Source organism: Octodon degus, unplaced genomic scaffold (genome assembly GCF_000260255.1).
Source record: "Octodon degus isolate 3935 unplaced genomic scaffold, OctDeg1.0 scaffold00007, whole genome shotgun sequence".
NCBI lineage: Eukaryota > Metazoa > Chordata > Mammalia > Rodentia > Octodontidae > Octodon > Octodon degus.
The window spans coordinates 18,986,049-19,013,518 of NW_004524583.1; the positions used below are offsets into that span (position 1 = coordinate 18,986,049).

At 43.6% G+C, this 27,470-nt stretch overlaps 1 protein-coding gene and 2 pseudogenes across 1 annotated transcript in view; 1 reads left to right on the forward strand and 2 right to left on the reverse strand.

Moving 5' to 3' along the window:
- Nucleotides 1-26,838, forward strand: part of Sgpp1 (sphingosine-1-phosphate phosphatase 1) — a gene marked incomplete at its 5' end in the record, with an annotated part of 40,149 nt that extends 13,311 nt beyond the window's left edge. Inside the window, 2 exons of the mRNA XM_023701531.1 lie at nucleotides 7,762-7,851; nucleotides 24,702-26,838. Coding sequence (XP_023557299.1) covers nucleotides 7,762-7,851; nucleotides 24,702-25,253 — 642 coding nt within the window. The remainder of the gene's footprint in view (nucleotides 1-7,761; nucleotides 7,852-24,701) is intronic.
- On the reverse strand, nucleotides 19,153-20,220 carry LOC105743480 (annotated as a pseudogene).
- Nucleotides 24,146-24,237, reverse strand: LOC111813369 (annotated as a pseudogene).
- Nucleotides 26,839-27,470: the final 632 nt, after the last annotated feature.

The window sequence follows — 27,470 nt, forward strand, 5'->3', positions numbered from 1 at the left end:
TCTTGACCTCCTGAGTGCTGGGATTACAAATGTACACCATGCCAGCCCACATCTAGCCATTGAGAAAAAATTAGTAGTATATGTGATATTTAATTTTATTTTCCAATTTGGCCAGGACACAATACCCATAGTCAGTGTGTGTGTGTGTGTGTCTGTCTGTCTGTCTGTCTCTGTCTCTGTGTGTATGTCTGTCTGTGTCTGTCTGTCTGTCTGTCTGTCTCTCTCTCGTGCCATGGATCAAACTCAGGACCTTGTGCTTGCCAGGCAGGCGCTAATGCCACTGAGTTATATATTCCAGGCCTCTAGTACCTATGTTTTGGTCAGATCATATTCTAGATGTTTTTATGAACATACTTTTGGAAGAGATTAATCTTTAACTCATAGACTTTGACTGAAGCAGAGGGTCCACAGTGGGCTTGGCCTTGCCCATTACTTGGAAGCCTTTAGAGAAAGGACCCCTTCAAGGAGGAAGAATTCTGCCAGCGGAAGCCTCCAGACTCAGCACCGCCTCAGCTGTTCCCTGGGCCCCCAGCCTGGTGGCCTTCTTGCGTCTGCACAATTCATGCTCCGCTACTGCACAGTTAGTTCCTTAAAACCCCCTGCCATCCTCCCTCCTTGTTGCCTCTCTTTCCCTCATAATTCTATTGGTTGTTTCTCTGGAGAACACTGACCAGCACATTGTAGAACTTTTTTTTTTTTTTTTTTTTTGGAGTGGGGGCTAGGGTCTTGCTTTGTACCTCTAGGCTGGCCTCAAACTCATGGCAATCCTTCTGCCTCAGCCTACTGAGAGCTGTGATTACAGGTGTGTGCCACCACACTAGGCTGCAAATGTTCTTTTGAATGAAGCATTTTCCTCTTTCTGTTTTTATATATTGCTGGATTGGGATTGCTGCAGTATTATTGGTGGATGAGGAAGCTGCAGTGCAACATCAGGCTCCACAGTTCGAGAGCCAAGAAGCTGGTCCCTCTGGGGAGCCTGTGTGGCTCACAGCCCCCGCCACCCTAAGGCAGAGGCATGTCCCATGGGATCCTGTCCCCTGGGTGTGGAGCACAGCAGAGGTGGACCCATGTCCTCCGTGAGAAGGAGGTGCAAGGCCTCAGCGCCAAGCCCAGCTGTGGAGAGAAGTGGAGAGCAGAACCCGGTGCTGCTGGACAAGGGGATCTGGCTGCTGGGTACAGCCACTTCTCCAAGCTCTAACTGCCCTGCCTTGGCTCCTGCAAGGTGCTCTGTGCTTCTAGCACTTCTTTCTCTCTTCTTGAGGTGATTTGATTGTGTGACTTACATTCTTAGGGTTCTAATGAGCCCATGTAGTAAGTGACAAGAGCCAGGATTTTACAGCTCCAAACTCCTGTTTTAGCTACTTTGTTATCAGTAGCAAATATTTGTTTATTCATTATTGTATTGAATTAGTAATTTTTTGACAATTTTTTTTTCTCCAATCAGATAACAAACTTTTTTCTATGTGAATCCTTAGCCACGTTTCTATACTCTTAGCATAGACGTCCGGGAGATGGATGGCTGGGTCAGTGGATGTGAATGTCTAGAGCTCTTTCACACCTTGACAAAGTGCTTGCCAGATAACTTTCCAAGCTTCATTCCAATAGCAGAGGACGGGGCCAAGAAATACCTGCCTTTAATGTGTTGTTGCTGCCAGCTGCAGCTTGCAAGTCCTCTCTCACATGAAATCAAAGGAGAAAGTTCTTTCTCGTGTCTGCCTTTGTGTCCCATATTAAGTTAGTCTGAAAAAATGTGAATCCTAATAAAGGAGCTAGGTTGCAGCTCGGTGGTAGAGCACTTGCCTACCACGCGGGAGGCCCAGGCCTCCTTCTATCTACTGAAGACAGTTTTCGTGGTTGCTCTAATTGCAGGTCATTTTATAGACTCAATTCACTAACTTCAGTGAGTGTGAGTAGAAATGCCGTGATATATAGAATAATTCTGCTTATGCATGATAAATAGTTAAGGAAAGCATATCAGGAAAGACAAAAGTTTTGTAGAATAGTGATTGTCTTTTTTCTTGCTTAGTTTCTAAATTTTTCTGTATGTTTTATTCTTAGAGAAAAGGTTAAATTTTTCCATTCTCAAGGGTGTGCAATGAGAAGATTAAATAGTGGCATGAAATTAAGGTCATCTAGGGACATCATGTGAACTGTTTGGGGTTTGGTAAATTTTCATATATTTGAAAATAATGGAAGGGCTTTTAAATTTTTAGTTTCATCCTTTTTGACAAGATCTAAGGATCTGATTTTAGTAAAAACATTCTTACTAGAGGAGGTACATAGACTTAGTTTACTGTAAGACTCACCAGTTAGCAGGTCTGGGGATCTATAGCTCAACATGGGAGCATAGAGAATTTGCTCCTCAGAATTGGGTCCATAGTGCTCAGCAGTCTAGGCACTCGGCCCCTACAGCAAAGAGAGGGAGACCTGGCTGCTGCTCCAGCTGGCCACAGACCTTAGCATCATCCATGTAGTGCTGGCTTTAGGTGCATGCAGAATGCAGGAGTTACGGGGTTACGGCAGCAGTTTCCTCCTAATTTCAGAAGGTCTGAGAAGCCAGACAGTGGGACTCTGAGAGGGCACTGTGTGAAACTGAGTGTGAAGCTAAACGTACCGTGGAGACCTCAGAAAGTTTGAAAAGGCCAGGAATGTGACTCCTCTAAGGAAAGCTTCCAGGCAGGAGCAAAGTAGGCCCAAGAGAGAAACCATAGGAGCTATAACCACCAGGAGTGCTGGAGGGGCAGAACCCCCAAGCCCTGTGGACTCCACAGCTTGCCACAGTTTGCCTTGGGTGCTGCACGTGGAATTGCAGGATTTAACGCTTGCCCTGCTGAATTTTGGACTTGCTTTGGTCCCAATTGTTTGTATCCCTGATTGTACCTTTTGGAATGGTAATGTTTATTTTGTGCCATTGAATGTTGGACATATTTAGCTTCATTTGTACGGGGACTTCATTTGTATAGCTACGAGTTTGCCTTAAATCTCAGAGGAGCCTTGTGATGTGCACTTTTTAGCAACGTTGAAACTGCTAAGAATTTGGCAACTTGGAGATGGACTAAATTCCTTTTGCATAAAGAAATGTATGTGAGTCTTTGGGGAGCCAGGGACGGAATATTATTTTTTGTCTGGATGACTCCCCAAAGTCTCATGAGTGTGTGTGGTGGTGGTGGGGCTTTTTGGAGGCAGCTGACTCTAGAGTTTGTGATTGGTTCCTTGTCTAGTTCTGGAATTGGGGTGAGTGTCCCACCTGCCCTAGCGCAGGTAGCCTGCATACAGTATAAGAGAGAAAAAGAGGCTTGCTCGCCTTCTCTTACGGTTTTTGCTGCGTTCCACGGCTGTGACTGGTTGCCCATCTGCTGTGTGCCTCCTAGCCTTGGGACCAGCTGATATGGACTGAAAACTCTACAAACTGAGCTAAACCAACCTTTCCCTCTCTCTGTTTCTCTGTTTTGTGGAGGTAGTATTTCACTGTGTTCATTTCTCTTGATATCTGTCTAGAATTAAATTTTGATTTTAAAAAGCCAGCCAGGGCTGGGGAGATAGCTTGGTAGAATAAGTGCTTGCCTGGCAAGCGCAAGGGCCTGAGGTCAATCCCTGGTTCAAAAAAAAAAAAAAAAAAAAAAAAAGCCAGCCAAGTTAGTGGATTAGAGAGGACTAGAAAAAGATAAAGTAGAGGAGCACAGCAAATATGTATCAGAAGTAAGAGAAAGTTTGCTCTAAACGGTATGGCAGAGTAGAAAAGGAGACAAAATATTCCCTTCTTAGCCTGCCTGGTTCTGACTTCTTTAAAAACAGAAATCAGGGCGGGCAAGATAGCTCAGCAGACAGGGACTGGGATTCTATCTCCAGCACCACATGCCTTGCTGGTCCCACCCCCAGGCTCTCTGAGCTGGCCACCAAGACCAGGCGTGGTGGCGCATGCCTGTAATCCCAGCATTGGGGAGGCTGAAAACAGGAGGCTCACCACGAGTCCGAGCTGCGTAGTGAGACCCTGTACCAAATACATATAGATAAATAAATAAATCAGAAACCAGGGCCCTTCAAGAATTGCTAGATGTGCCAGGCATGGCAGTGCACACCTCTAATCCCAGCATTCTGGAGAACCCCAGGATAATTCTGCTTGTGGAGGCAGGAGGATTAGGATCTTGAACCTAGCCTGAGCCATTTAGCAATTTAGTAAAACCATATCTCAGAATTTTAAAGGGGGGAGGGGTCTGAGGCTGTAGCTCAGTGCAAAGATCCTGGATGCCTCCCCAAGTACTAGGGGGAGAATAAAAGGCCAAACTTCCAGTTTGGAAAGACCAACTTTGCATTAATGCTGGTCTCTCACACTTTGCCATAGTCCTCACTTGCATCCCATTTGTTGACACAGAGGCACAAGAGCAGGTGTTGCCCAGATTTCACGGCATCCACACTAGACCCTGGAGTTTACTGGGGTCTTACGAAGTATAGGAATGAGTTATCCAAGAGGGCAGAGATTAAAAAAAAAAAAAAAATGCTCTGTAGGTTACACAGAGCCAGCAACACATGGGCAATTCCTGGCCGTCTGGAGTTCCTGTTTCTTCCCTGCTTCTAGAGGAGGGGTCAGAACGTCCTGCTCCCCTTGGCCCGCTGGAGGCTGCAGCTGCTACAGCCCGGCCCTGGCCTGAGCTAGAACACTCAGACCTACTCTTTCTTTTCTCTCAGACCTTTCTCTGACATGGGAACCACAAAGTTGGATTTTTATTTTTGGTGGGGTTTTTTTTGCATTAAAATTTTTTTATTGGTACATTTTAGACATATATAATGATCACATTCATCATAGAGAATTTGCACCTCTATGTGACATCTCTTAATCCTTTTTCCTACCCCAGCCCTCCCTTCTTCAGCCCATCTTCTTCCTAGGTCCCTCCTCTCCCTTCTAGGGGCCAGGCCCTGGGACTTTTTATTTCTCTTGAGGTTGTGGTCATTCACAGCTTCATGGCCAAAGCCCATCCTGGGTTCGTAGTCTGCTGTTTGCTCAGTCTCTGAGGTGTGCACCTCCGGTGTCTTCCTTGCCCCTAAGTGAATAACTCAGTTTGCCAGAAAGAGGTTATTTTATACCACAGAGCAACAGACCCACCTTCTAGAACTTGCGCTCGAAGGCCAGACCTGAGATTCTGTCCAGATGCAGTTCTGGCCATGTCTGGAGTTTTTTCTACACTTGGCCCTCAGAGCTCTGGGCTCAGGAGCAAGTGGGCATGATGAGAGCAGACCACGCCACAGGGCCCTGGGGACTTAGGAATTTGTAATGAATTTGTCAGACCAGAGCAGGATTTTTCTAATGTTGAGACTTAGTACCACTCAGGGCTGGTTCCAGAGATCAAGCCAGGCCAAGACTCCCCCCCAGCTGCCTCCTCTTTCCCACTACTTCCTCCCTAGGATTCTGTATGCAGAGCTACTGGGCCTGTTGGTGGCTCTCCGGAGCATCGACAGCACAGGCTGGCCCCAAGCCAGAGCATCCAGGGACTGCCTGCAATGATACCCATGCTCCAGGAGACCTGCAGCGCAGGCTGTGCTCACCTCCTGCCACAGCCCTCGTGGATCACAGACTGGAAAGGGAAATCATGGAGACAGGAGACTGGGACTTAGAGGATGAGAGCTCAGTGGTGACAGAGAAAGACAAAGATAGAAACTGCCTCTTTGTGTGGTTGTGGGGTGACCATGGGGCCAAAGTTGATCTCTGGAAGTACAGAATATGGAGAAGGAGGAAGCCTTGGGGAAAAGAGGTAATGCTTCTCCTGGGGATGGGAGTGCGCTTTCTGAGGGTCCAGTGGGTCCCTTGCAGCCCCCTCTGCCCTGAAGAGAAAGGTGCTAGTAGATGCTTTAGCCCACAGGAAGATAAAGCCATGAGGAGGAAAATCTAGCCAGACACACCCCTTCATCCTCCTCCCTTTCCCCAGAGCCACAAGCCTGAAGAGGGGGAGAGGGGTCAGGTGGCAGAAGTGGGAGCTTCAAATGACTGCCTCATCAGCTGATCCTGTGGAGACCATACCGTGGCCCTGTCCCCCACTCTGCTTCAGAAACCTGAAGGTCATCCAGTAAGGTGCTTCTGGAGAGGAACCTAGCGTCAGAGATTTGAACTACTGTAGACCTGGCCTGGAGACCACCTCAGACGAGACAGTAGAATCTGTTAGCTGGGACTGTGGAGGCCTCTGGTGGCCAGGGTGGCAGTTCTTTCCAGCCCAGCAGCTCCTCCCCGGTTCCTGTCCAGCAGCCTCTGAGCACCCTGCTGGCCTGGGGCAGGGTCAGGTGGTAGCCAGAGGAGGTTGTGTCTTACAGCCTTGCCCCTACCCAAAACCTGTTGCCTGAGGTAGCAACGTGCACGTTTCCTGCCTGATCCCACATTCTGTGTAGCTACCCAGTGTACAACGCACCCTTCCCAGCCAGGTTCAGGGTGGCGCCCTCCGCCATTTCCTGGTGGTAGAACAGCTTTCCTCCCAGCACTAGATGATGAGCCAGGCTATGCTTTAAGTGGGCAGCCATGACCATGGATTTCCTGGTTAGGTCAGGATTTCCTCGGGTCAGGGTGGCCTTGAAGTCAGCTGCCCTGCTTGCCACCCTACGACTGAGTCAGGAACTTGTCTCAGAGCCTCTCTGCCAGCAGAAGTGGGACCTGGGCACTGAGGCTGTCACCGCTCTCCATATGCCCTACCTCATGGGACTGAGCAGCCAGCCTGTGGAAGTGGCATTGAAGTGAGAGCCCGGCAGGCCTGGCACTTGTGTGCACAGCGTGAGACTCCTGGAAGTACTGACAGTGAGCGTCTCTCCCTCCGTCTGTTCTAGGAGTCCACCTTTGCGCATGGATTCCGTGCAGCTCACTGAGCTCCCATGAGACAGAGGTTCCCCATATGGGGCTCCAGGCCATTGTGCTCCCCATTTCAGTCCAGAGGAGGGGCAAACAGGGTTTAGCCAGCTGCAGCCAGCACCCCACCCCATTGGTTATCTTGATGGCAGCCACCCCCTTGAGCAAGGTGACAGGCTCAGTGCTCACACTCGGGTGAGAGGCTAGATGTCCAGCACCCTCAGTGGTAGCTAAAGTAGAAGAACAGACAAGACCACCAGTAACTCCTCAGAACAGAATCCTTATTTATACTGATGTTTACAGAGCACAAAGGGGAAAACACACTCCTGTGTGGGAAACAGGAAAACAGGGCAGGAAGAAAACCGAAGAGCGCCAAGCTGTGGGTGTCAGGGTGTTTAGTTTCCAGAAGAAAGTGGGCCAGATCCGGAATCAAATCAGGCTTTCTGCTCTTACGATCTTACTCAACTCTCCTTTCAGCTCCACTTGTTCTGCTGCTTTGGCTCCCACAGGGCTGAAAGCCCTGCGGCCTGGCCCCTAAGGCCACCTTCTCGTCCTCTCCCGGGGACATGCAGTGTGCCATGCCCTGGTACCAAGTGTCCGTGCTTTCTTATGCATTTCCCCTTTGTACTCCGCTTCCACTACACACCACCCTTCTTTCCATAAGAGCATGATTTGAAATCTTAGTGGAAATCATTGACATGGGGGTGGATATTGAGGCAGGGAGGGGAGTGTGGGCACAGACACAGATGGAGCCTGTGGTCGAGGCTGCTTCTGGCCCACAGTGCTTACCTGTGAGTGGATGGTGGAGGCGAGGAGGAGCGTAGAAACATGAGAAGCTTTTGTTCAAAAGCAGAAGTGTCTCTTTAATGCTGACTGTGGGAGTCACCCATGCGGTTGGGTTTCTGTCGGTATCTGACTGAACTTTGCTTTCCCCACAGTACCCACTGGCGTACGGCCTGCTGCTTATCCCCTGCTGGAGTCTGCTGGTGTGCCTGAGCAGGATGTACATGGGCATGCACTCCCTGCTGGTAAGGAGAACGGCAAGCCTTCCTGTGTTGTCTCTGGTTTCCACGGAAAGGTTCTTAATTTAATTGGATTTTTTTTTTGTCTTTTGAGATAGGGTCTTGCTGTGTAGCTCAAGCTGGCCTTGAGCTCACTTTGTAGCCCAGGATGGCCTGGAACTTCCAGTAATCCTTCTGCCTTAGCCTCTTAAGAGCTAGGACTACACACCATACCCAGCTTTTTAATTCTAATTATTTGCAAGTTTATATGAAACCTAAATGAGAAAAATATACCAGTAGTCCGCATGTCTTGCACCTTGGTTTTGCAAAAACACCAGCGTCATAGCTGGTGAAGCAATGAGGCCATCCTTGTGTAGCATGGACTTTATTTCCAGCTGTCATGGAAGCCAAGCTCTGCACAGCACGTGTGTCCCTCTTCTCTTCCACTTCCACTTTCCTTTAGGGCTCTTCTGTGCCGCTCCTACAATGATACAGGAGCCCAGGACAGCTCCAGATCCTAGCTAAGATGTAGAGATGAGAAACATGAGCATAGACTGCCTGGTGCTCTTCCTCCCCATCCCACCCCTGGGCCCTGTGCTGGACTCACTGGAGGTATTTGAGTGCAGTTCAGGTTCGAGAGCAGTGGCACAGGCGCCTGCCACAGCGAGGACTCGGCTGGTGGCTTGGGGTCAACAGAGCCTATGGAGCAGACTCCCGACTACGCAGGGCAGGGCTGGTAATGACCACGCGTAGGACACAGGACATGGCTTTTTGTTAATCATCATAAGATGACATAACAGGAAATACAAAAATATATAGTTTTATCCAATTTATTCAATGCAGGAATCAACTGGCTGCAATGACACCTGCCCGAGCGGTGCTCAGGACGGTCTGTAAGCAAGTACGCTGCCTCAGTGACCCTTGCAAAGTATTGGAATGATGTATTTAGTATAAAAATATTATTTTGTTGTTTTGTTTTGTTTTTTAAACAAGGTCTCACTGTGCATATGCAATTCAAGCTTACCTTGAACTTGTTATATAACCCAAGCTGGACTTGAACTTGCAGAGATTCTCCTGTCTCAGCCTTCTGTGTGCTGGGCTTACAAGTATACACCACCACATCAGGCTAGGAAGTATTACTATTGAAAAAGCTTTTAGTCTTGGTTCAAGAAGTTGTGCATCATCTTTTTTTTTCCGTTAGATTTCTGGTCAGGATGTAATTATATAATCAGTGTGGTCTAAAGAATTTAATTGTCTTAATTCAGCTAGCCAGGCATTTTTTCTGTGTTTGCTGTATGCCATGTTCTGAGGGTGTGCATGTAATTAAGGTGAGGACTTCGCTTTTGAGGAGTCACTGTCTGAATATGTAACATAAATACGCAGTAGAGCAATTCTGCCCTGGGAAAGCACATTAAATTAATTAGGGAGATTTTGAACAGTCCTGACCTCCCCCCCCCCCGCCCCATACACACACCAGAAAAAAAAAAATACACGCATTTTGGATTCAGTTAGATCCACTGCCTGAAGATTGTCTCAGACCTAGGTGTTTTTGTGGTGGCCTCCCGAGTGAATTCACCTGCAGCAGGTGGTGAGCGTCCCGCTTTCTGGGAGAAGTAGATAAGCAAGGACTGGGAGATTGTTGGGGGAGGTCTGTGGAGGGTGCTGTTGGACTCACTGGAGAAAGTTCCTTTGCTGGGCGCTGGGCGCTGGGCGCTGGGTGCTGGGCGCTGGGCGCTGGGCCCAGGGCACCTCGTGCTGCACAGGGGCTCTGCCTCAGAGCTGTGCTCGCAGCCTCAAGAAGTTCCTTACGATGGAATTGAAGGCAGATGTGTGTGGGAGAGGAAGATGCCTGAGTGGAATCTCATAGAATGTATTGCAGGCTTCGCTAAATATAAGCAGGGCAGTAAGTCCCAAGATAAGAGGATACTCTACATTCATGTCAGATCTAGTATTACATGAAGCTCAGTGACCACCTGTCTCAGGTACTCTTCTCTCCTTGCAGGGACAAATACCCGACACTCAAAATGAGGGAAGGAAAGGTTTATTTAGCTCACAGTTACTGGAGGTTTCAGTCCATACTCAGCTGGCTTCAAGGCAGAGAGGCACATGGCAGAGGGCAGCCTTTCATGGCAGCAGTGAAGAGCAGAGAGCAAAATGGAGGAGCAGCAGCAACATTGGCAACAGGCAACAGAGAGAGCAAGTTTGTCTCTCTTAAATTGCATTCAGACTCTGCCCCAGGCTCTGGGAAATACACATACCCATAATCTCAGCAATACTAAGACCCATGGGGCCGGGGAGATGGCTCAGTAGAATAAGCGTTTGCCTGGCAAGCCCAGGTGTCTGAGTTCAATCCCCAGTTCCGCAAAAAAAAAAAAAAAAAAAAATACTAAGACCCATAATCCCAGCCTTGGATCACCCATAATCCCAGTGGATCATGAGTTAATCACAAACTCTAGAAGTCCCCGCCTGATGACTATAAAGCTTGGGGCGGGGGGGAACGAGATGCACACCATAACACCACCAGAAGCCAAAAATAAAATACTTACGTCTAAGAAGCTTGAATGTATAAATGGCATTCATTGCTGTCCTTGGTACCTTCTTAAACATGCTTTTAGCTAATTATGTAATATTTTCCTCACTATTATAAAGAGACTATATAAAAGCACCATAGGCCAGGCATGGTGGCTCATATCTATAATCCCAGCACTTGGGAGGCTGAGACAGGAGGATTGCTGTGAGCTCAAGACCAGCCTGAGCTGCATAGCAGGACCCTGTTTCAAACAACAACAACAAAAAAGAATGCCATAAACTTTTTAATAACATTGTTTCACAGTGTAGAATAAAATAGATATCTGCAAAACATTTTATATAGAAACTAGTTTTGTTAATATTCTTACTTTGGGAAGTGAGGAGTTGAATCCACTTATGTTTATAATATGATATGGTGAAGATCAGAGTACAGACATTCGTTTATGAGTAATTTGGTAAGTTCTCTTAAAATAGCTCAAGTAGCTTTGAAAGGTTGGCTTGTACATTCATTCAAATATTTTATTTTATTATTATTTTTAAACGTATTTGGTACAGGGTCTCACTACACAACTCAGACTTGTAGTAATCCTCCTGTTTTCAGCCTCTCCAGAGTTGGGATTATAGGTGTGCGCCCCCATGCCCAGTCTTGGTGGCCGGCTCAGCACATCCGGGGGCAGGGCCGGCCCAGCATGTAATGCTCGGGATCTGAACCCCAGTCTCTGCACTTGTCTGAGCAGATGCTTAGTCCACTGAGCTATCGCGCCAGCCCTCAACAAATATTTTAGTAGTTACTCAATGCTAATCTGTGAGCAAAAGTAGTCAAGCAGAAGTCTGTTTTCCCCACTGTTTTTAGGCAACTGTTCCGTCTCAGCTCGCAGCATCTATTCTGTTTTCCACAGGACTCTGGCTAGGAGCTGAGTACCATTTAGAACAGTGGTTTCCAGTGCTATTTATTTATTTATTTATTTGTATTTTAGGGAAGGGTCTACAGGGTGTTCAGGGTCTCACTACTAGGTCAGACTCATAGTGATCCGCCTGTTTACAGCCTGCCAAGAGCTGGGATTATAGGCGTGCACCACCACGCCCAGTCTCAGTTGGCATCTCAGCTTGCACTGGGGGCAGGGTCTGCATGGGTTTCCACACTGTTGACTGTGCTGCTCCATTTTTTTTTTTTTCTTTTTTCTTTTTTCTTTTTTTTGGCAGAACCAGGGATTGAACTCAGGCCCTTGTGCTTGCCAGGCAAGCGCTTATTCCACGGAGCTGTCTCCCAGCTGTGCTTCCCCATGACAGCTTTATTGCACGTAGTACTGTGAGGATAGTGGTGGGAGGCCTTCATTTATCCCCCCCCCCCCGCTTCTTTATGGTTCTTAACATTTTTTTTTTTTTGGATACAGGGTCTTGCTATGCCATTCAGACTCGCAGTGATCCTCCTGTCTCAGTCTCCCCAGCACTGGGATTACAGGCCGTGCCACCTTGTCCGGTTTTAGGGCTGACATGTCTTATGGTACCAGGGATCCGACTCAGGTGCGCTTGCCAGGCAGGTGCTTAGGCTGCTGAGCTGTCTCTCTCCCCAGCCCCACATATCCACTTTTATTCAGGGGTGGCCGCCCCTGTGCTGCAAGGCAAAATTCTTTTCCTATTCTTACTTGACCCAAACTTCCTCTGTAGAGCCTTGTTTCTTTTTCCTCCTTTAATGAACTCGCGCTTAACGAATGTGCGTTTTTTTAAAAATAAACTCCTTTAATTTGTTCCTCTTTGCACTTGTGTAGACAAATTTCTTCGCAGAACAGAAGGAACCTAGAAACCGCCTCTAGAAGGGGACTCCACAGCTGGACATGGTGGTACATGCTTGTAATACCAGCACTGGGAGGCTGAGGCAGGAGGATCCTTGTGAATTTGAGACCAATCTGGGCTACAAAGTGAGCTTAAGGCCATCCTGACCTGCGTAGTGAGACTCTGTCTCAAAAAGACAAAACAAAAGCGAAAACAAAATGGAAGGATACCCCAACAGCTCAAAACTTGGTAACAAATTCAAGGCCAGCCTGAATTACCTAGTGAGATCCTGTCCCAAAAATCCTAAGTAAATAAGGAAATAAATAGGGGTCGGGATGTAGCTCAGTGGGAAGCTCCTGGATTCCAGGCCCAAGAAACAAACAAAGCAAATTTACTCAATTGAAAGGACTAGTCTCAAGTCAGCATTGTTTTTTGTTTTGTTTCCGAGGCAGGATCTCACTGTGTATCCCAGACTGGCCGTGAACTGGCAGCCATCCTGCTCAGCCTCCCAAGGGCTGGGATTGCAGGCTTAAGAGTTAAGAACAGAACAAATTCTTCCTCTTCTCCCAAAAGTGAGAGAGCTGAGCTGGGAGGTTGTTGAAACAGGAAGATTGTGCTAACCCAGGAGTTCAAGGCCAGCCTGGGTGACATCACAAGACCTCATCTCAGAACAAAACAAGATAGTAAAAGGAGGAAGTAAAAAAAAAAAAAAAAGAGAGAAATTGGTAAGAAAAATACATATGCATACACAATAGCAAAACGTGCTATTTAGGGAGAGAAGGCAAAATATAAGCAGTATTTTAATTAAAATAAAAATATTAAGATCCATACCAGGGATTTAAAGAATACTATAATTAGAAAATTGTATAATAGGCTTGTGCCAATAAATTTTAAAGCTTAGATAAAAAGAGCTTATTAGGAATATCTAATGACTAAAGAAAAACTGACTCAAAAAGAAACTGGAAATCTTAGTCTCATAACTGCTAAAGAAGTAGAACCAGTGGCTAAAACTCACCCACAGGAGTGACTGCCGGAGAATGTGAGTCTAAGCTGTTAAAATGCCCACATACACCAAGCAAATACAACACCTAAGCCATGCCTAGCCCATCACAGTCAAATCTTTCATTTTTTTTTTTTCCTTCTTACATCAGGTGATGCTGCCTAAATAATGTTGAACAGAAGAAATAGTAAAACATCATTGCTTTGTTCCCTTTGCCCTACCAAAAACCTCACTCCTTGGTCACATTAGGCTTTTGTTGTGCTTTTTTCATACAAGGTCTCCCTCTGCATTCCAAACTGGCTTTGAGCTCAGTATGTACCTCCGGCTGGCCTTGAACTCACTGTGATCCTCCTGCCTCAGCCTCCTGCGTGCTAGGATCACAGGCATGGGCCACTGTGCCTGACTCAGTTTAGTTTTGTAGTACAGGCTGCTGCTTATGTTGTGGGACAGCTTAGATCTTCTGTGAGCTATCTGGCTGGCTCTCAGATACCTTTTTCACCAAGACATTTCAGATTTCCAAGAGCGCCACTCTCCTTAAGAGGGCACAGGTGGGGAAGTGAACACACAGGTCAGGTCTTGTTATGGAAGTCCAGTGTCACACTCTCAACTGTATCCTGCAGGTGTCCAGAGGGCCTGAGCAGGGGCCCGTGCCTTTCTGTCCCCACCACTGCCAGCCCAGGCCTTGAGTCCTTTCCAAGGAGGCTGAACTCACACCTGTGGCTCATACCTAAAACCCAAACCTGCGGTTCCGGCCCAGCCCGGGAAGCTTTGCAGCGATAACCAACAGCCCAGCCCTATGTAACACGCGTGTCGAAGGCTCGCCACCACCAGCTTAGTAATTAAGTGAGACCCTGCCTCAGAATAAAAAGCTAGAGATGTAGGAGCTCACTGTGAAGGCCCTGGGCTACAAACTGCAGGGTTTGCTTTTTTTAATTTTTTTTATTTTTTTAATGTATTTGGTTGTTACAGGGTCTTACTACATAGTGCGAACTCATAGTGATCCTCTTGTTTTCAGCCTCCCCAGCTCTGGGATTACAGGCGTGAGTCACTGTGCCTTGACTCTGTGGCTGCTCCGCCTGTCCTGTGGGCAGTTCTAGAGCCATCTTTTTATTTTTTAATTTTTTTTTAAATTCTGTACCAGGGATTGAACTTGAGACCTTGCACTTGCCAGGCAGGCACTTATGCCACTGAGTTATATCCTTGATTGGCCCAGGGTTTTTTTTTTTTTTTTTTTTCTTTTATTTGAGACAAGGTCTTGCTGTGTAGCCCAGACCAGTCGTGAACTTGTGATCCTCCTTCCTCAGCAGCATTATAGAATATTGTATGATAATATTTTTACAAAGCTCAAAAGAAGCAAAACTGTATAATATATTGCATGGAGGTGTGGTACATTTTTTGAAAATATTAATACATGTTTGCTATGGTAATGATTACTACATTTATCAGGGGGAGTTTATACATGTGTGCAACACACCTTAATTTTTTGTTCCTCTCCCATCCTATCCCTCCCTGCTCCCTCCAGCTTTTTTCTTCTTCCCAGCCTTTCTTGTATTTCTGAAACAGGGTCTGGCTATGCAGTTCAGACTGGCCTTGAGCTCACCTTGTAGCCCAGGCTGGTCTCAGACTCACAATGATCCTCCTGCCTCAGCCTTCTGAGTGCTTTCCCACCCATGTTTGTTCCATTATGTTTTAACCCCTTTTTCCTTCTTTCCCTCGTCTTCCTCCATCTCTTGCTCCCTACTTCCTATTATCTATCCTGCATTTTGCTCATTATTCATATTTTGGACTTCACATGTAAGAAACCATGTGATTTTTAAACTGGTGCATCTGGCTTATTTCACTTAACATCATGGCCTCAAACTGCATCTGTTTATCTACAAATGCCTCAGATTTGTCCTTCTCTATGGCCTAGTAGTGCTTCATTGTGCGTATTACCACAATTTTTATCCATTTATCTGTTGAGGGGCTAACAGGAAGTTTCAAAGATTGAGCTATTATAGATGTGCTGCTGTTTATCAGCATGGGCATGGATGTATCACTGCACTGTGATAGCTTTAACTCTTGGGAAAATGCCTAGAAGGTGGCTAGCTGGGGCAAGTGGAGTTTCTATTTTTAGTTTTTTTGAGAAATCTCCATACTTGCCACCTTAGTGATTGTGCTACTTTACATTCCTACTAGCAATGTAGAAGGGTGTGTCGTCCCCCCACCCAGCCTTGCTAGCATTTGTTATTACATGATTTTTTTTTTTTTTACATGATTTCTTGAGTTAGATGGGATCTCTTTTTTTGTTTGATTGTTTGGGTTTTTTTTTTTGTTTTGTTTTTTTGTATTTTTAGGGAAGGGTCTACAGGGTGTTCAGGGTCTCACTACTAGATCAGATTCGTAGTGATTCTCCTGTTTACTGTCTCCCAAGTGCTGGGATTACAGGCATGTGCCACCTTGCCCAGTCTCAATGGCCATCTCAGTGCACCCTGGGGGCAAGGCCTACATTGCGAGCCTGGGAATCAGAACACCCACCCTCCCCTGCACCTGCTTGCAGGCATTTTTTTGTTTGTTTGTTTTTTCTTGGTGGAACCTGGGATTGAACTCAGGCCCTCGCCCTTGCCAGGAAAGCACTTATTCCACTGAGCCATCTCCCCAGCCCTTTTTGGTGCAGGTGCTTTAATCCGCTGAATTATTTGGTGGGCTCTTCTTCTTTTTTCTTTTTTAATATTGAACATTTCTTCATATATGTATTGACTATACTTCTGAGAAGTGTCTGTTCATTTCAGTAGCCCATTTTTTTTATTAGATTCTTTATTTTGAGGAATCTAATGTTTTTGATATTGTTCCTCTGAGCAATAGCTGGCAAACACTTTCCCATTCGAGAGGTTATCTCTTCATTTTCTTTGTTGTTTCCTTTGCTGTGCAGAAGCTTTTAAACTGAATCTTGGAGGTGGGTGGTGCTTGTGGGTTAGTTCAGCTGTTTAAAGCCTCTGCTTGGGCAAACTCAGTCCGGTGCAGGGGACCGCAGTTCAATCTCCAGCTTCACAAGCTGTACCAGACCTGCCCTTAAGGCAGCCTGAGCTAGCCAAAAAAATGAATAAATAAAACCCCTTTTAAATTTGATCTGATCTCATTTTTGATGTAATATATCTTGTGCCATTGAGGTTTTGTTCAGAAAGTTCTTTCCAGGGCTGGCCAGATAGCTCAGTGGAGTAAAGCAACCTGGTTCGATCCCTAGTGAGCTGTGTTGGCCCTCCCCTGGGGTGCCCTGAGACAGATTGAGACTGGGTATGGTGGCTCATGCCTGTAATCCCAGCATTTGGGATGCTGAAAACAGGTGTCTACCCTGCGTAGTGAGACCTTGTACTAAATCCGTTAAAGAAAAAAAAAAAAAAAAGAACAGAAAGTTCTTTCCTGGCTCTTTCAAGAGTTTTATCTAGTTCATCTTCCAGCAGGTTGTTTCTGTTTAAACATTTAGATCTTTGATCTATTTTTATTTTAGTTTACTTCATGATGAGATATATGGGTCTAGACTCAGACTTTGTGTGTACATACTCAATTTTCTCAGCAAGACTTATTAAAGAGGCAATCTTTTATTCAATGTATATTTTTGGCTCCTTTGTGAAAAATTAAATAGCTAAATGTGTCTGGGGTTGTTTCTGCTTCCTCTGTTCTGTTCCATTGATCCACAGGTCTGTTTTTGTGAATCAACACCATGTTTTTTTGTTTCTTTCTTTTTTTTTTTTTTTTTTTTTTAAAGTTAAAAATTCCTTAGTTTTTCATTCCTGGTACCACTTCCACAGTTTACAGGGTACATACCTGATGTAATGAGAAGGAAAAAAAGGAAACACAAAGCTACAACAGATAAATGGCTTCAGGAATGTACATCTAATTGACACTACATTGCATTAATCAATAGCACTTTGTACAAACTGTGGCTATGACAGTCTTGAACCAGAAGGGTTTCCTGATGAAGCTGTAGTAATTTTTCGGGCTATGGATCATCATTCCATCTATGGCAGATTTTTACAGTTCCTCTAATGCATTTGGGATGACTGTCTCAAAGTAACTTGCAGCTTTCCTGACAACTCCTCACTCTCCTACTAAGAACTTTAGCCCTTTTCTGTTTTTTTAAAACCTTCAGCTACCATATCCACTACTTCTACCACCAGATCCATAGGGACCACCAGAGCTGCTTCTACCAAAACTGACCCCCTCTTTTTTTTATTGAGAAATAAATATGAATGAGACAGTTTCAAAGCTGAATAATAGGACAGTTTCGATAATCAATACATTGTACATTGTTATCTTCTTAGTGGTTATCCATAGTACAAGAAGCAGACAGGATATCCTGTCCAAATACTATGAGTACACCTCTTTTCATTGAATTAAGCAAAAGTAGCTGTATATCTATCCTATTTTGTATATATAAATACAAAATGATCTTTCCTTTGTATCCCCCTTTTTTTGTTTAGTTCTATCACAGGTGAATATTCTATTGGCATCTTAATACTAAGGTGTTTGATTTCAGCTACACAATCCAACACTGTCTAGTAGTCTATAATATTAGTGGGTTATCCTCAGAAGTTATTGACTTGAGCCTTTTACAGCTCATCGTATTAATATGGCTTTACTTTATATACCTCGTTTTTATACTTTTCTTCTGGGTGGTTAAGACCAAGATAAAGCAAGACCTATATAGCAAGAAGTGTAACTTTTGTATCTGATGTGGTCAGTCAAGTGCCCTCAGGATTTATCCTGTACCACACTTTGTAGATCCTTTGTCAGTGTCAGCCATGAGGATGAGTTACGGTCATTGCTTGACCAATGTGCTCTCTGTGAAAGCCTGAGAGAATGTTTTTTCTCTCCATGTGACTCTCCAGGCACACTATACATCATTGATCACATTCCCCTGTGGCTCCATGATCTTCTTGATCAGAAAATTTGGAGCACACCTGAGTTACATGTTATTACAGTACAAGTTCTCCTATGTCCCGAGTCTTCACTGACCTTGAAAGGTTAGAGCCAAAATGTTGGCTGACCTTGCAGCCCTTCCTTTTCTTCAATTTTGAACTGCTAACTTAGGTTGCTAACCCTCCAGAAGAGAAGCTTGTTATTACCCTACAACATATGCAGTTGAGTTTAACATCACTATCTGTCTAAATATCAAACATCTTTGGCATATCATGGAATTTTATTTTAGTTTACTACATGATGAAATATATGGGTCTAGACTCAAACTTTGCATGTAGATACTCAATTTTCTCAGCAAGACTTATTAAAGAGGCAATCTTTTATTCAGTATATATTTTTGGCTCCTTTGTGAAAAATTAAATAGCTAAATGTGTCTGGGGTTGTTTCTGCTTCCTCTGTTCAGAGGTGTTTTCCATCAAATATTGGTATGTTGAGCTTTAAGACCTTACAGAATTTGTAGGGAAAAATAATTTTATAAAGGTAGAAATAAGCATTTACATAATTTTACAAAGAAATTTAGAAATCTAACCATATACAGAATTGTAGCAGGACAGACCTGTGACATTTTTATTCTTGTGACTTTTTTAAAAAATTTATTACCCTAAAAAAAAAAAACAAAAACAAATTTACTTGAGAGACATTATGGCAGTAAGTGGTATGTCATGACAAGAAGTACATATTTAGAAGACCAGGATGGCAGGCACTCCAAGCGTGACCCCTCTATTACACATCGCCATCCTCAGTGCAGCCACCTGGCTCCCAGGCACCAGCATATACAGTTAGTCAGGATAAGAATCTCCCCAGCCAACCGCTAGCCTCAAAAACCTGCTGAAGTCCCCAGGATCACTGCCCCAGCCATCTCGTGCGTACAAATGCACGGCTTTGCCCGTCATGTTTCTCAGCTTTGCTCTTTGCCCACTCCTCATTGTCCAATCCTCAAATTCTCGCTTTCCTTTTATTTGTGTTATAACAATCTATATGTAATTCCTCTTTCAAGTTCTTATACTAGGGAGACAATATGATATTTACAGATGTGGGCCTGGTTTATTTCACTTACAAGTATATCTTTAAGTGGCAAAAACTGACCCCTTTATGGGTTCATAATTTGACTGCTGTTGTCCACTGTAATTTCTGAAATCATCATAGTTCCCACCACCACCACCACCACCATAGTTCTCACCACCAAAATTTCTTCCTTCATTGTAACCATCATATCCTCTTCTACCACTCTGTCCACCACCTTAGTTTCCATATCCTGGTCCACCACCACGATACCCTTCTCTACTACTGTAACAAGGACCACCACCATAGTTTCCACCATCACTTCCAAATCCTTTATATTCATCATCACCTCCTCCATAACTACCTCTGCTGCCACCTCCTCTACCACCGTAACCTCCTCTTCCACCAAAGTTTCCACTACGGCCAAAATTCCCTCAACCACCCCCAGAGTTTCCTCCATGACCCATAATGTTGCCAGATCCTCCTCCATGGCCTCTTTGTAATCCAGCAGGCTGCATCTCTTGTTTAGAAAGGGCCTTTCTCACTTCACAATTATGCCCATTGTGTGGTTTTTCTGAATAACAATCTTATCAACTGTATTGTGATCATCAAAAGTTCCAAAAGCAAATCCTCTCTTTTTCCCACTCTTCCCATCTTCCATAACGTCTGTGGTTTGAATCTTGCCATATTTTTCAAAGTAGTCTCTCAAATTATATTCTTCTGTATCTTCTTTAATACCACCAACAAAAATTTTCTTCACTGTTAGATGGGCACCAGACTATACTGAATCCTCTCTAAAAACAGCTTTCTTTGGTTCCACAACACGCCCATCAGCTTTGTGTGGTCGAGCACACACACACTGCTGCATCTGCCTCTTCAGCACGAGAATAAGTCACAACTCCAAAGCCTCTGGAGCATTTGGTTGTGGGGCTTTGCTTACCACACGATCTGTGAGTGTGCTGCATTTCTCAAAAGTGTTTTCTTCTGCTATCATCGGTAGTTTCAAAACTCAGACCACCAATAAACAGCTTCCTCAATTGCTCTGGCTACTTTGGATCATGGCCCTCCTCCCCCTGGTGGACTGTGACAGCCAGAGTCGGCTGGGGGCGACCAGGCAGTGGCTTTACCTCCATTTTGAGACCAGACTCACTTCTTCCAAGTGGAGTTCAATGTGGGAGGATTTTTTTTTAAATTTCCCTGTACCGGGGATTGAACTCGGGACCCTGCACTTGCCAGGCAAGTGCTTATTCTACTGAGGTATCTCCCTGATCCCATTTTTTGTTGTAAATCATTGTAATTTTATGAGTTTTGAAAGTATAGTCATGGTGACTGTGTTGGTTCTGCCTATGCAGGAACATGGAATATGTTTCTATTTTCTGATGTCCTCTTCAAACTTATTTTGTAGAATGATGTAATTTTCATTATAGAGGGCTTTCACTTCCTTGTTTAGGTTAATTTTTAAGTGTTTAATTTTTGTTGATGCCATTGTGAATGATATTTGAGTTCCTTCGTAGTGTATAAGAGTGTTACTGACTTTTGTGTGTTTATTTTGTATGCTGCTAAATTTATGAATTTGGTTATTAATTAATTCTTGGAGTCTTTCAGTGGAATTTTTTGGGTCTTGTAAGTAGAGGATCATGATACCTGCAAATAATGATACTTTGCGACTTCTTTTTCTTTTCCTTCCCTGATTGCTCTAACTAATGTTTCAAGAACTATGTTGAAAAGGAATGGTTCTTGTGCACATCCTGATTTAGAGTGAAAGCTTTCAAGTTTTCCCCACTTAATAAGATGGTAGTTTTGTGTCAAATCACTTTTATCAGATTGCGATAAGGGCCCTCTATACCTGTTTTCCTTGGTGTTTTTATCATGAGTAGATGTTGGATTTTGTCAGAAGCTTTTTTTTGCATCTGTTGAGATGATTGCATGATTTGTTTTGTCCTGACTTCCGTTTATGTGATATATTATGTTCATTGGCTTATTTTGAACCATCCTTGCATCTCTATTTGGTTGTGGCATTTGATCTTTTTGATGATTTATTGCATAGCTTTTGCCAGTATCTTTTTGGGAATTTTTGTATCTATTCATTATAGAAATTGCCCTGTGCTTCTCTTTTTTGGTTGGATCTTTATCTGGTTTTTGAGTCAGGATAACGCTACCTTCCAGGAATGACTTTAGGGGTACTCTTTCCCTTTTAGTGTCATTAAAGAATAGTACTGGCATGAGATCTTCCCTGAAGTTCTTTTTTTGTTTTGTTTTGTTTTTTGACGGAACCAGGGATTGAACTCAGGCCCTTGCCCTTGCCAGGGAAGTGCTTATTCTCCTGAGCCATCTCCGTGGCCCCTGAAGTTCTTAATAGAATTCAGTGGTGAATCCATCTGTTCCTGGATTGTTTTTTAGGTGGTGTGATTTTTATTACTGCTTCAGTTTTGTTTCCTGATATTTGATTATTTTGGAATTTTAAGCCTTCTTGATTATGTTTTGCTAATTTGTATGCATCTAGAAATCTCTCCATTTCTTCCATATTCTCCAATTTATTAGTGTACAAGTTTGTGAAGTAGTTGGGAACAATATGCTGGATTTTGGCAATGGCCAGAGTGATTTTACTTTTTTATTTTATTTCTAATTGCATTCATTTGTGTCTTTCTTCTTCTTTTTTTTTTTTTTAAGGTGAGCTCAGTCTTTATTGGGGGCCAGGGAAAGGGTCCCTGTGTGCCGGACACCGTGGAGATGACACTGCTGTCCCTGGCACAGCAGGTAGCTCTGGAGACCCAGACCCTGGGTATCTGGATGTGAGGAGGGAATTGGAATCCTCTCCACCAAGAGCTCACAGACAGACCTATGACCTTCCGGAAAGAACAGTGAAAATACAGGGGACAAGAGACAGTGCTGGCTTCAGACACACAGGCAGTGTGGGCTGCACACCTTCCTGGCCATGGACCTGGGGGTCCTGAGGGGCCTCTGGGGGATACCTCAACTCCCTAGCACTTTTCTTTTGAAGATTGGCTGAGGGTTTGTTTTTTATTCTTTTAAAGTACCAGCTCTTGGATTCATTGATTTTTTTTTTTTTTTAATCCATTTCATTGATTTCTGCCCTCATCAGAGAATGTGTGGAGATGGAGCACAGCTGTAACCTCCTGCAGCACCTGCAGTGCTCTTGGGTCCCCCACTCCACCTCCCCATCTGCTCCAGCCCTGAGGCCTGAGCCCGCTTGGACAAATGCCAGTGGTACTGTTAGGCTCCCGCATGTAGCCTCCCAGTGGTGATTCCCTGTTCCTTGTGAAATAAAAGCTAAGCTCTTTCCTTAGCTGGTAAGAGCTCCCTCCAGATTGGACTAGTACCAGTCCCTGACTTGTATCCCACACCTCTTTCAAAAAGAATGTTTGAGGGCCAGGGAGATAGCACAGGGACCAGTTTGATCCTGCCCCACCAGCCTGCCCTGCCCTCAGGGCGGCCTGAGCTGGCCACGAAAAAAATAAATAAATAAAAAGGAAGATGTCTTACTGGATTTCTCATAGTTCCTTGGACTGTTTTTTTGTCTCAAACCTTTTGCCTTTAAGAATTTTGTTTTTAGGCCAGAGATATAGCTCAGCAGTACGACGCCAGCCTGGCAAGCACAAGGTCCTGAATTCAATTCCTGGTACAAAAAAAAAAAAAAAATTGTGTTTTTACATTGGTCCGTGTTTGCAGTGCATGACTACAGTCATCTTGGGGAGCTGATACATGTACATATAACACCTCTTTTCTTTTCTTTTCTGTTCCCTTCCCTCTTTCCTGTCTCTTGACCTCAAACATTCCCTCTAGCTTTGAGGATAGGACAGGCTCCTTTTTAGAATTAAGTCTTTAGCTGGGTATAATCCCAATAACTGAGAGGCTGAGATAGGAGGATTGCCACAAGTTCAAGGCCAGCCTGGACTACATAGACTGTCTCAAAATCAAAAGCAACAAAGAAAGAGTCAAATCTTTGCTTGTATCACTTCCTCAGACAGACTTCCCTAAACACTAATAGGATCTTTCATTATGCTAACTTGTCTTAGCTTCTTCAAGACATTTCTAACTACCTGAAATTATAGTGTTTACCTGCTTTCTTTTATACTTAGTTATTATCAGACTTCCTCACTAAAATAGAAGTTCTAATTTTTTTTGGAGGGGAGCTGGCGAGATAGCCCAGCAGTGCTGTTTAGGCAAGTGTGACTGCGATTCAATCCCTGGCACCACATGCTGCACCAGCCTTGCCCCCAGGGTGGGCTAAGCTGGCCATAAAAAAATAAATAAATAAGTAAAAGATTTAAAAATGGAAGTTCTCGGGACTGGTGAGATGGCTTAGTGGTCTAAAGCACCTACTTAGAACAAGCTTAGCAAATAGCACAGGGACCGCGGTTCAATCCCCCAGCGTCACATGCCAGCCAGCCCCGCCCCCTGGTGGGCTGAGCTGACCACACACCACACACAAATAAATAAATAAATAAATAAGAAAGATAGCCTTTAAAAATAAATAAATAGAGGCCGGGGAGATGGCTCAGTAGAATAAGCACTTGCCTGGCAAGTGCGAGGGCCTGAGTTCAATCCTTGGTTCTGCCAAAAAACAGAAAAGAAAAGAAAAAAAAAGAGAAAATCACACGATGTAAACATAGTTTACTCTTAAGAATCTGAACACAAATTTGCGTATACTGTCATGTAGTTGACTTAAGAAGGTAGAACTGAGGTAAAACTAAGTTTTATTTGTTGTTAAAAGTTTTTAATGGGGGCGAGGGAGATGGCTCAGTAGAATAAGCACTTCCCTGGTAAGCACAAGGGTCTGAGTTCAATCCCTGGTTCCGCAAAAAAAAAAAAAAAAAAAAAAGAAAGAAAGAAAAAGGTTTTAGTGCCTGATACATGGTTTGTTTCCTTTAAAAATTTTGGCTGTAGCAATTCATGGAAACAACCCAAATGCCCATCAACTGAAGAATGGGCACAGATTTTTATACAGTGGAGTACACTGTGCCATAAAGGATAAGCTGAGGCGCCCAGGTAAATGGGTGCCTCCTAAAGCCATGCTCTTGAGTCAGCTGTGTCGGGCTCACATGTGTAAATGCTACACTGTTTCTCTGGTGTGAGAAATTAGAAGTATAAATAAGGACTATAGAAATGATCCCTGAAAGTACAGCCTTAAAGTGTATAATACTGTCAAATAGGAAGAAAATGTTCAAATGCAGAGGGGAACAAAGAAGGGGCCAAGGAAACAAGGGAAAAGAAGAAATGAGGAGACGCAAAGCACTGAAGCAAAGCTTTTGTCAGTGGGGAGTGAAGGAGGGATTGCAGAGCGGGTGGGGACATGGAGAAGAAAAGGAACTGTTGCATACGGGCACAAACACTCCGTGCAGGTGATCGCTGTGTGTATCTACAGTGGACCGATGGAACCTGGGCTACAAAATCTGTGTCTATTAAAAACTCTGGGAAAAAAAAAAAAAACTTTTGGCTGGGGAGATAGCTCAGTAGAATAAGCGCTTGCCTGACAAGCTCAAGGTCCTGAGTTCAATCCCCAGTACCAAGAAAACAGAAAAAGAAAAAACAAACCAAAAAACCCATAAAAACTCTGTATCCAATATTTGAAATGTGAAATATCTTTCCCCAGGACATTATCGCCGGATTCCTGTACACCATTGTAATCTTGGCTGTCTTCTATCCATTTGTGGGCCTGATCGACAACTTCAACCAAACTCACAGACATGCCCCGCTGATCATCATTGGGCTGCACTTAGCCTTGGGGATCTTTTCTTTCACTCTTGATACCTGGAGCACTTCCCGCGGAGACACAGCTGAGATTCTGGGAAGTGGCGCTGGAATCGCGTGTGGCTCCCACGTCACCCACAGCCTGGGGCTGCTGGCGGATCCTCCTGCAGACCTGTTCCCTCTGCCCGTGCCTCCGCTCACTCTGACTGTCTTCGCAAAAGCCATATTGCGGGTCCTCGTCGGGATGGGAGTTGTACTGATAGTTAGAAACATAATGAAAAAGATCTCCATTCCTTTGGCCTGTAAAATCTTTAAAATACCATGTGACGATATTCAGAAGGCAAGACAGCACATGGAAGTTGAACTTCCGTATCGGTATATTACCTATGGAATGGTTGGTTTCTCTATCACTTTTTTTGTTCCCTACATATTTTTGTTTATTGGTATCTCTTGATGGGGAAATACTGTATAATAAGAGAGGAGAAGTACTAGTTACTGACATCTAAAATATGCTGTAAGTGAAAGGTCCAAGTTAGGCTTTGGCAAGAATTTATCTTAAATAATTGTTTAAGTAAATTCTTAAGAGTTGGTGCATTGTATCATTGCACATCCAGATCTTGTGGTAGGTGAATTGGTCTGTTTTAACACTGAGAAAACGCCAAGTTTCCATTTAGAATGTTCATGTGTTTGGAGAGTTTTGTGCTTTTATGGAATATATATATATATATATATATATATATATATATATATATAAAGGTACATAATATGCAATCATATCTAATGTATGTTATATATAAATAAAAGAATATACCTAAGTTTTTTTTTAAACAGTGGGGTGCGTATTATAAAGTCAAGAATAATATGCAAACAATTGTGCCTGTGTATTTGGAATTAATGCAGGTATGTTGTTACTAAGAAATAATGTTTAACATGTATGTCCTCTGGGAGCCATTTCCTAACTGAGTCGCGTAATCACCAGGCCAAATCCACAGGCTACCACATCGATCAACTGCCTCTTTTTACACTGCCACCATCTTTCGTGTTCATGTTACCCATGATGTCGAACATGGGAGCATTTTTAATGGACCAAACTTTCAGAAAAATTTGTTTTTGGATTCCTTATTTTTTTAAGTTCTGTACACTGTGTTGAATGTACATCTTTTGCAACTGTTTTGGGCATCTGTTTAATAAATCAGGTACTGAATTTTATTGCTTGCTAATTGTGCCTTTCTGTTGCTGACTTAAGAAATGCCATGTATACTGTGATACAAAAGTCAGACCTAAGTTGCATATGATGAGGCAGATATTTTAAAAGTAGATATCGAACTAACAGGGATTGAAGTACACCACCAGTACTTAACTCTTCAGTGTCTTTTTACAAAGAAATTGAAATGGGCTAAAATTTCTCATGATTTATTAGAAGCTAAATAGATAAGTATTTCCATTTTGTAGGTATTTTTCTGTGTGGTGCAAGTGATAGCGGGAGGCAGCGTCTGTACGCTGTCTCGCTGTGTGTACTGCGGGTGGCTCTTTCCTGTGCCTGGAACGGAGCTAGTGTTTACGTGAGGACGGCACACATGTTCATCAGACACAAACCATTTCTCTAAGTTATTTGAAAGCATTGGATTTCCCACAATTAACTTTTAATACCTACTTATTAGGTAAAAAATATACACTGTATAAAATTAAAAGTAATAAGCATTAGTAGTTTAGAATCTATTTTTTCTGAATTTTATTATTTTCACAGTAGAAAATTTGAGCATAATGTGTATAGTTTTAAACTATTCTGTTTTCTGTGTGTGCCTTTATATTTTGAAGTGTGATTGTAATTAGTTTAACATTAAGTTTGTGGTAAGATTTTCATAAAGAAGAAAATTGCCAAGTATGGGGGTGCACACCTATAATCCCAGCACTCAGGAATCTGAGCTAGGAGGATCGCCATGAGTTGGAGGCCAGCCTGCTCTGCATAGTTAATTCAAGGCCAGCCTGAATTACTGAATTGCATAGCACGACCCTGTCTCCAACAACAACAACAACAACAACAAAAAAAAAAAACCAGAAAGAAAAGGAAGTTTCCATGTAAAGGATCATCAGGTATGGAATGACTGGTTTTAGTGCAGTATCTCTATGGTTATCTAGAAGTACCAAGATGTTTCTATTTTGAACAGCATAACTATTTGAGCTCCTATTTTTATAATTCTGATTGAGAATTTAAGGGCATGGTAATTTTTTTTACCAAAACTGAACCTGATAATTTTAAGGAAAGCAACTGAATTTGGGCTGTTTATCTATTAGCTGAAAAGAAACCAGGGCACCTAGAAACCTCTCGGTCCACTGGAAATGTGAGAAGAGCTTTTCATTCAAAGTGTGTAGTTTATGGACTGAATTTTTTAAGAAATGTTCCCCCCAGTTTGGGTCTGTGCTAGCCTCTTGATTTTTATGTGTAGCTTAAAAAGAATTTGAAAATGCTGTGTCTTATGTTTTGCTATTTCCTGTCTTGTGACAGTTCTCTGCTAAATGTATTTTAAAATAAAAGCCAAATTCAAGATTGAAGAGTTTTTGTTTTGTGTACGTTTTACATATTTGTCTCTAAATTTTCTGGTAGAGAGTTCTGAAATACATCTAAGGTTTCTGTCCCCACAGACTCCCCCTCAAGCGTTCTATTCAAATC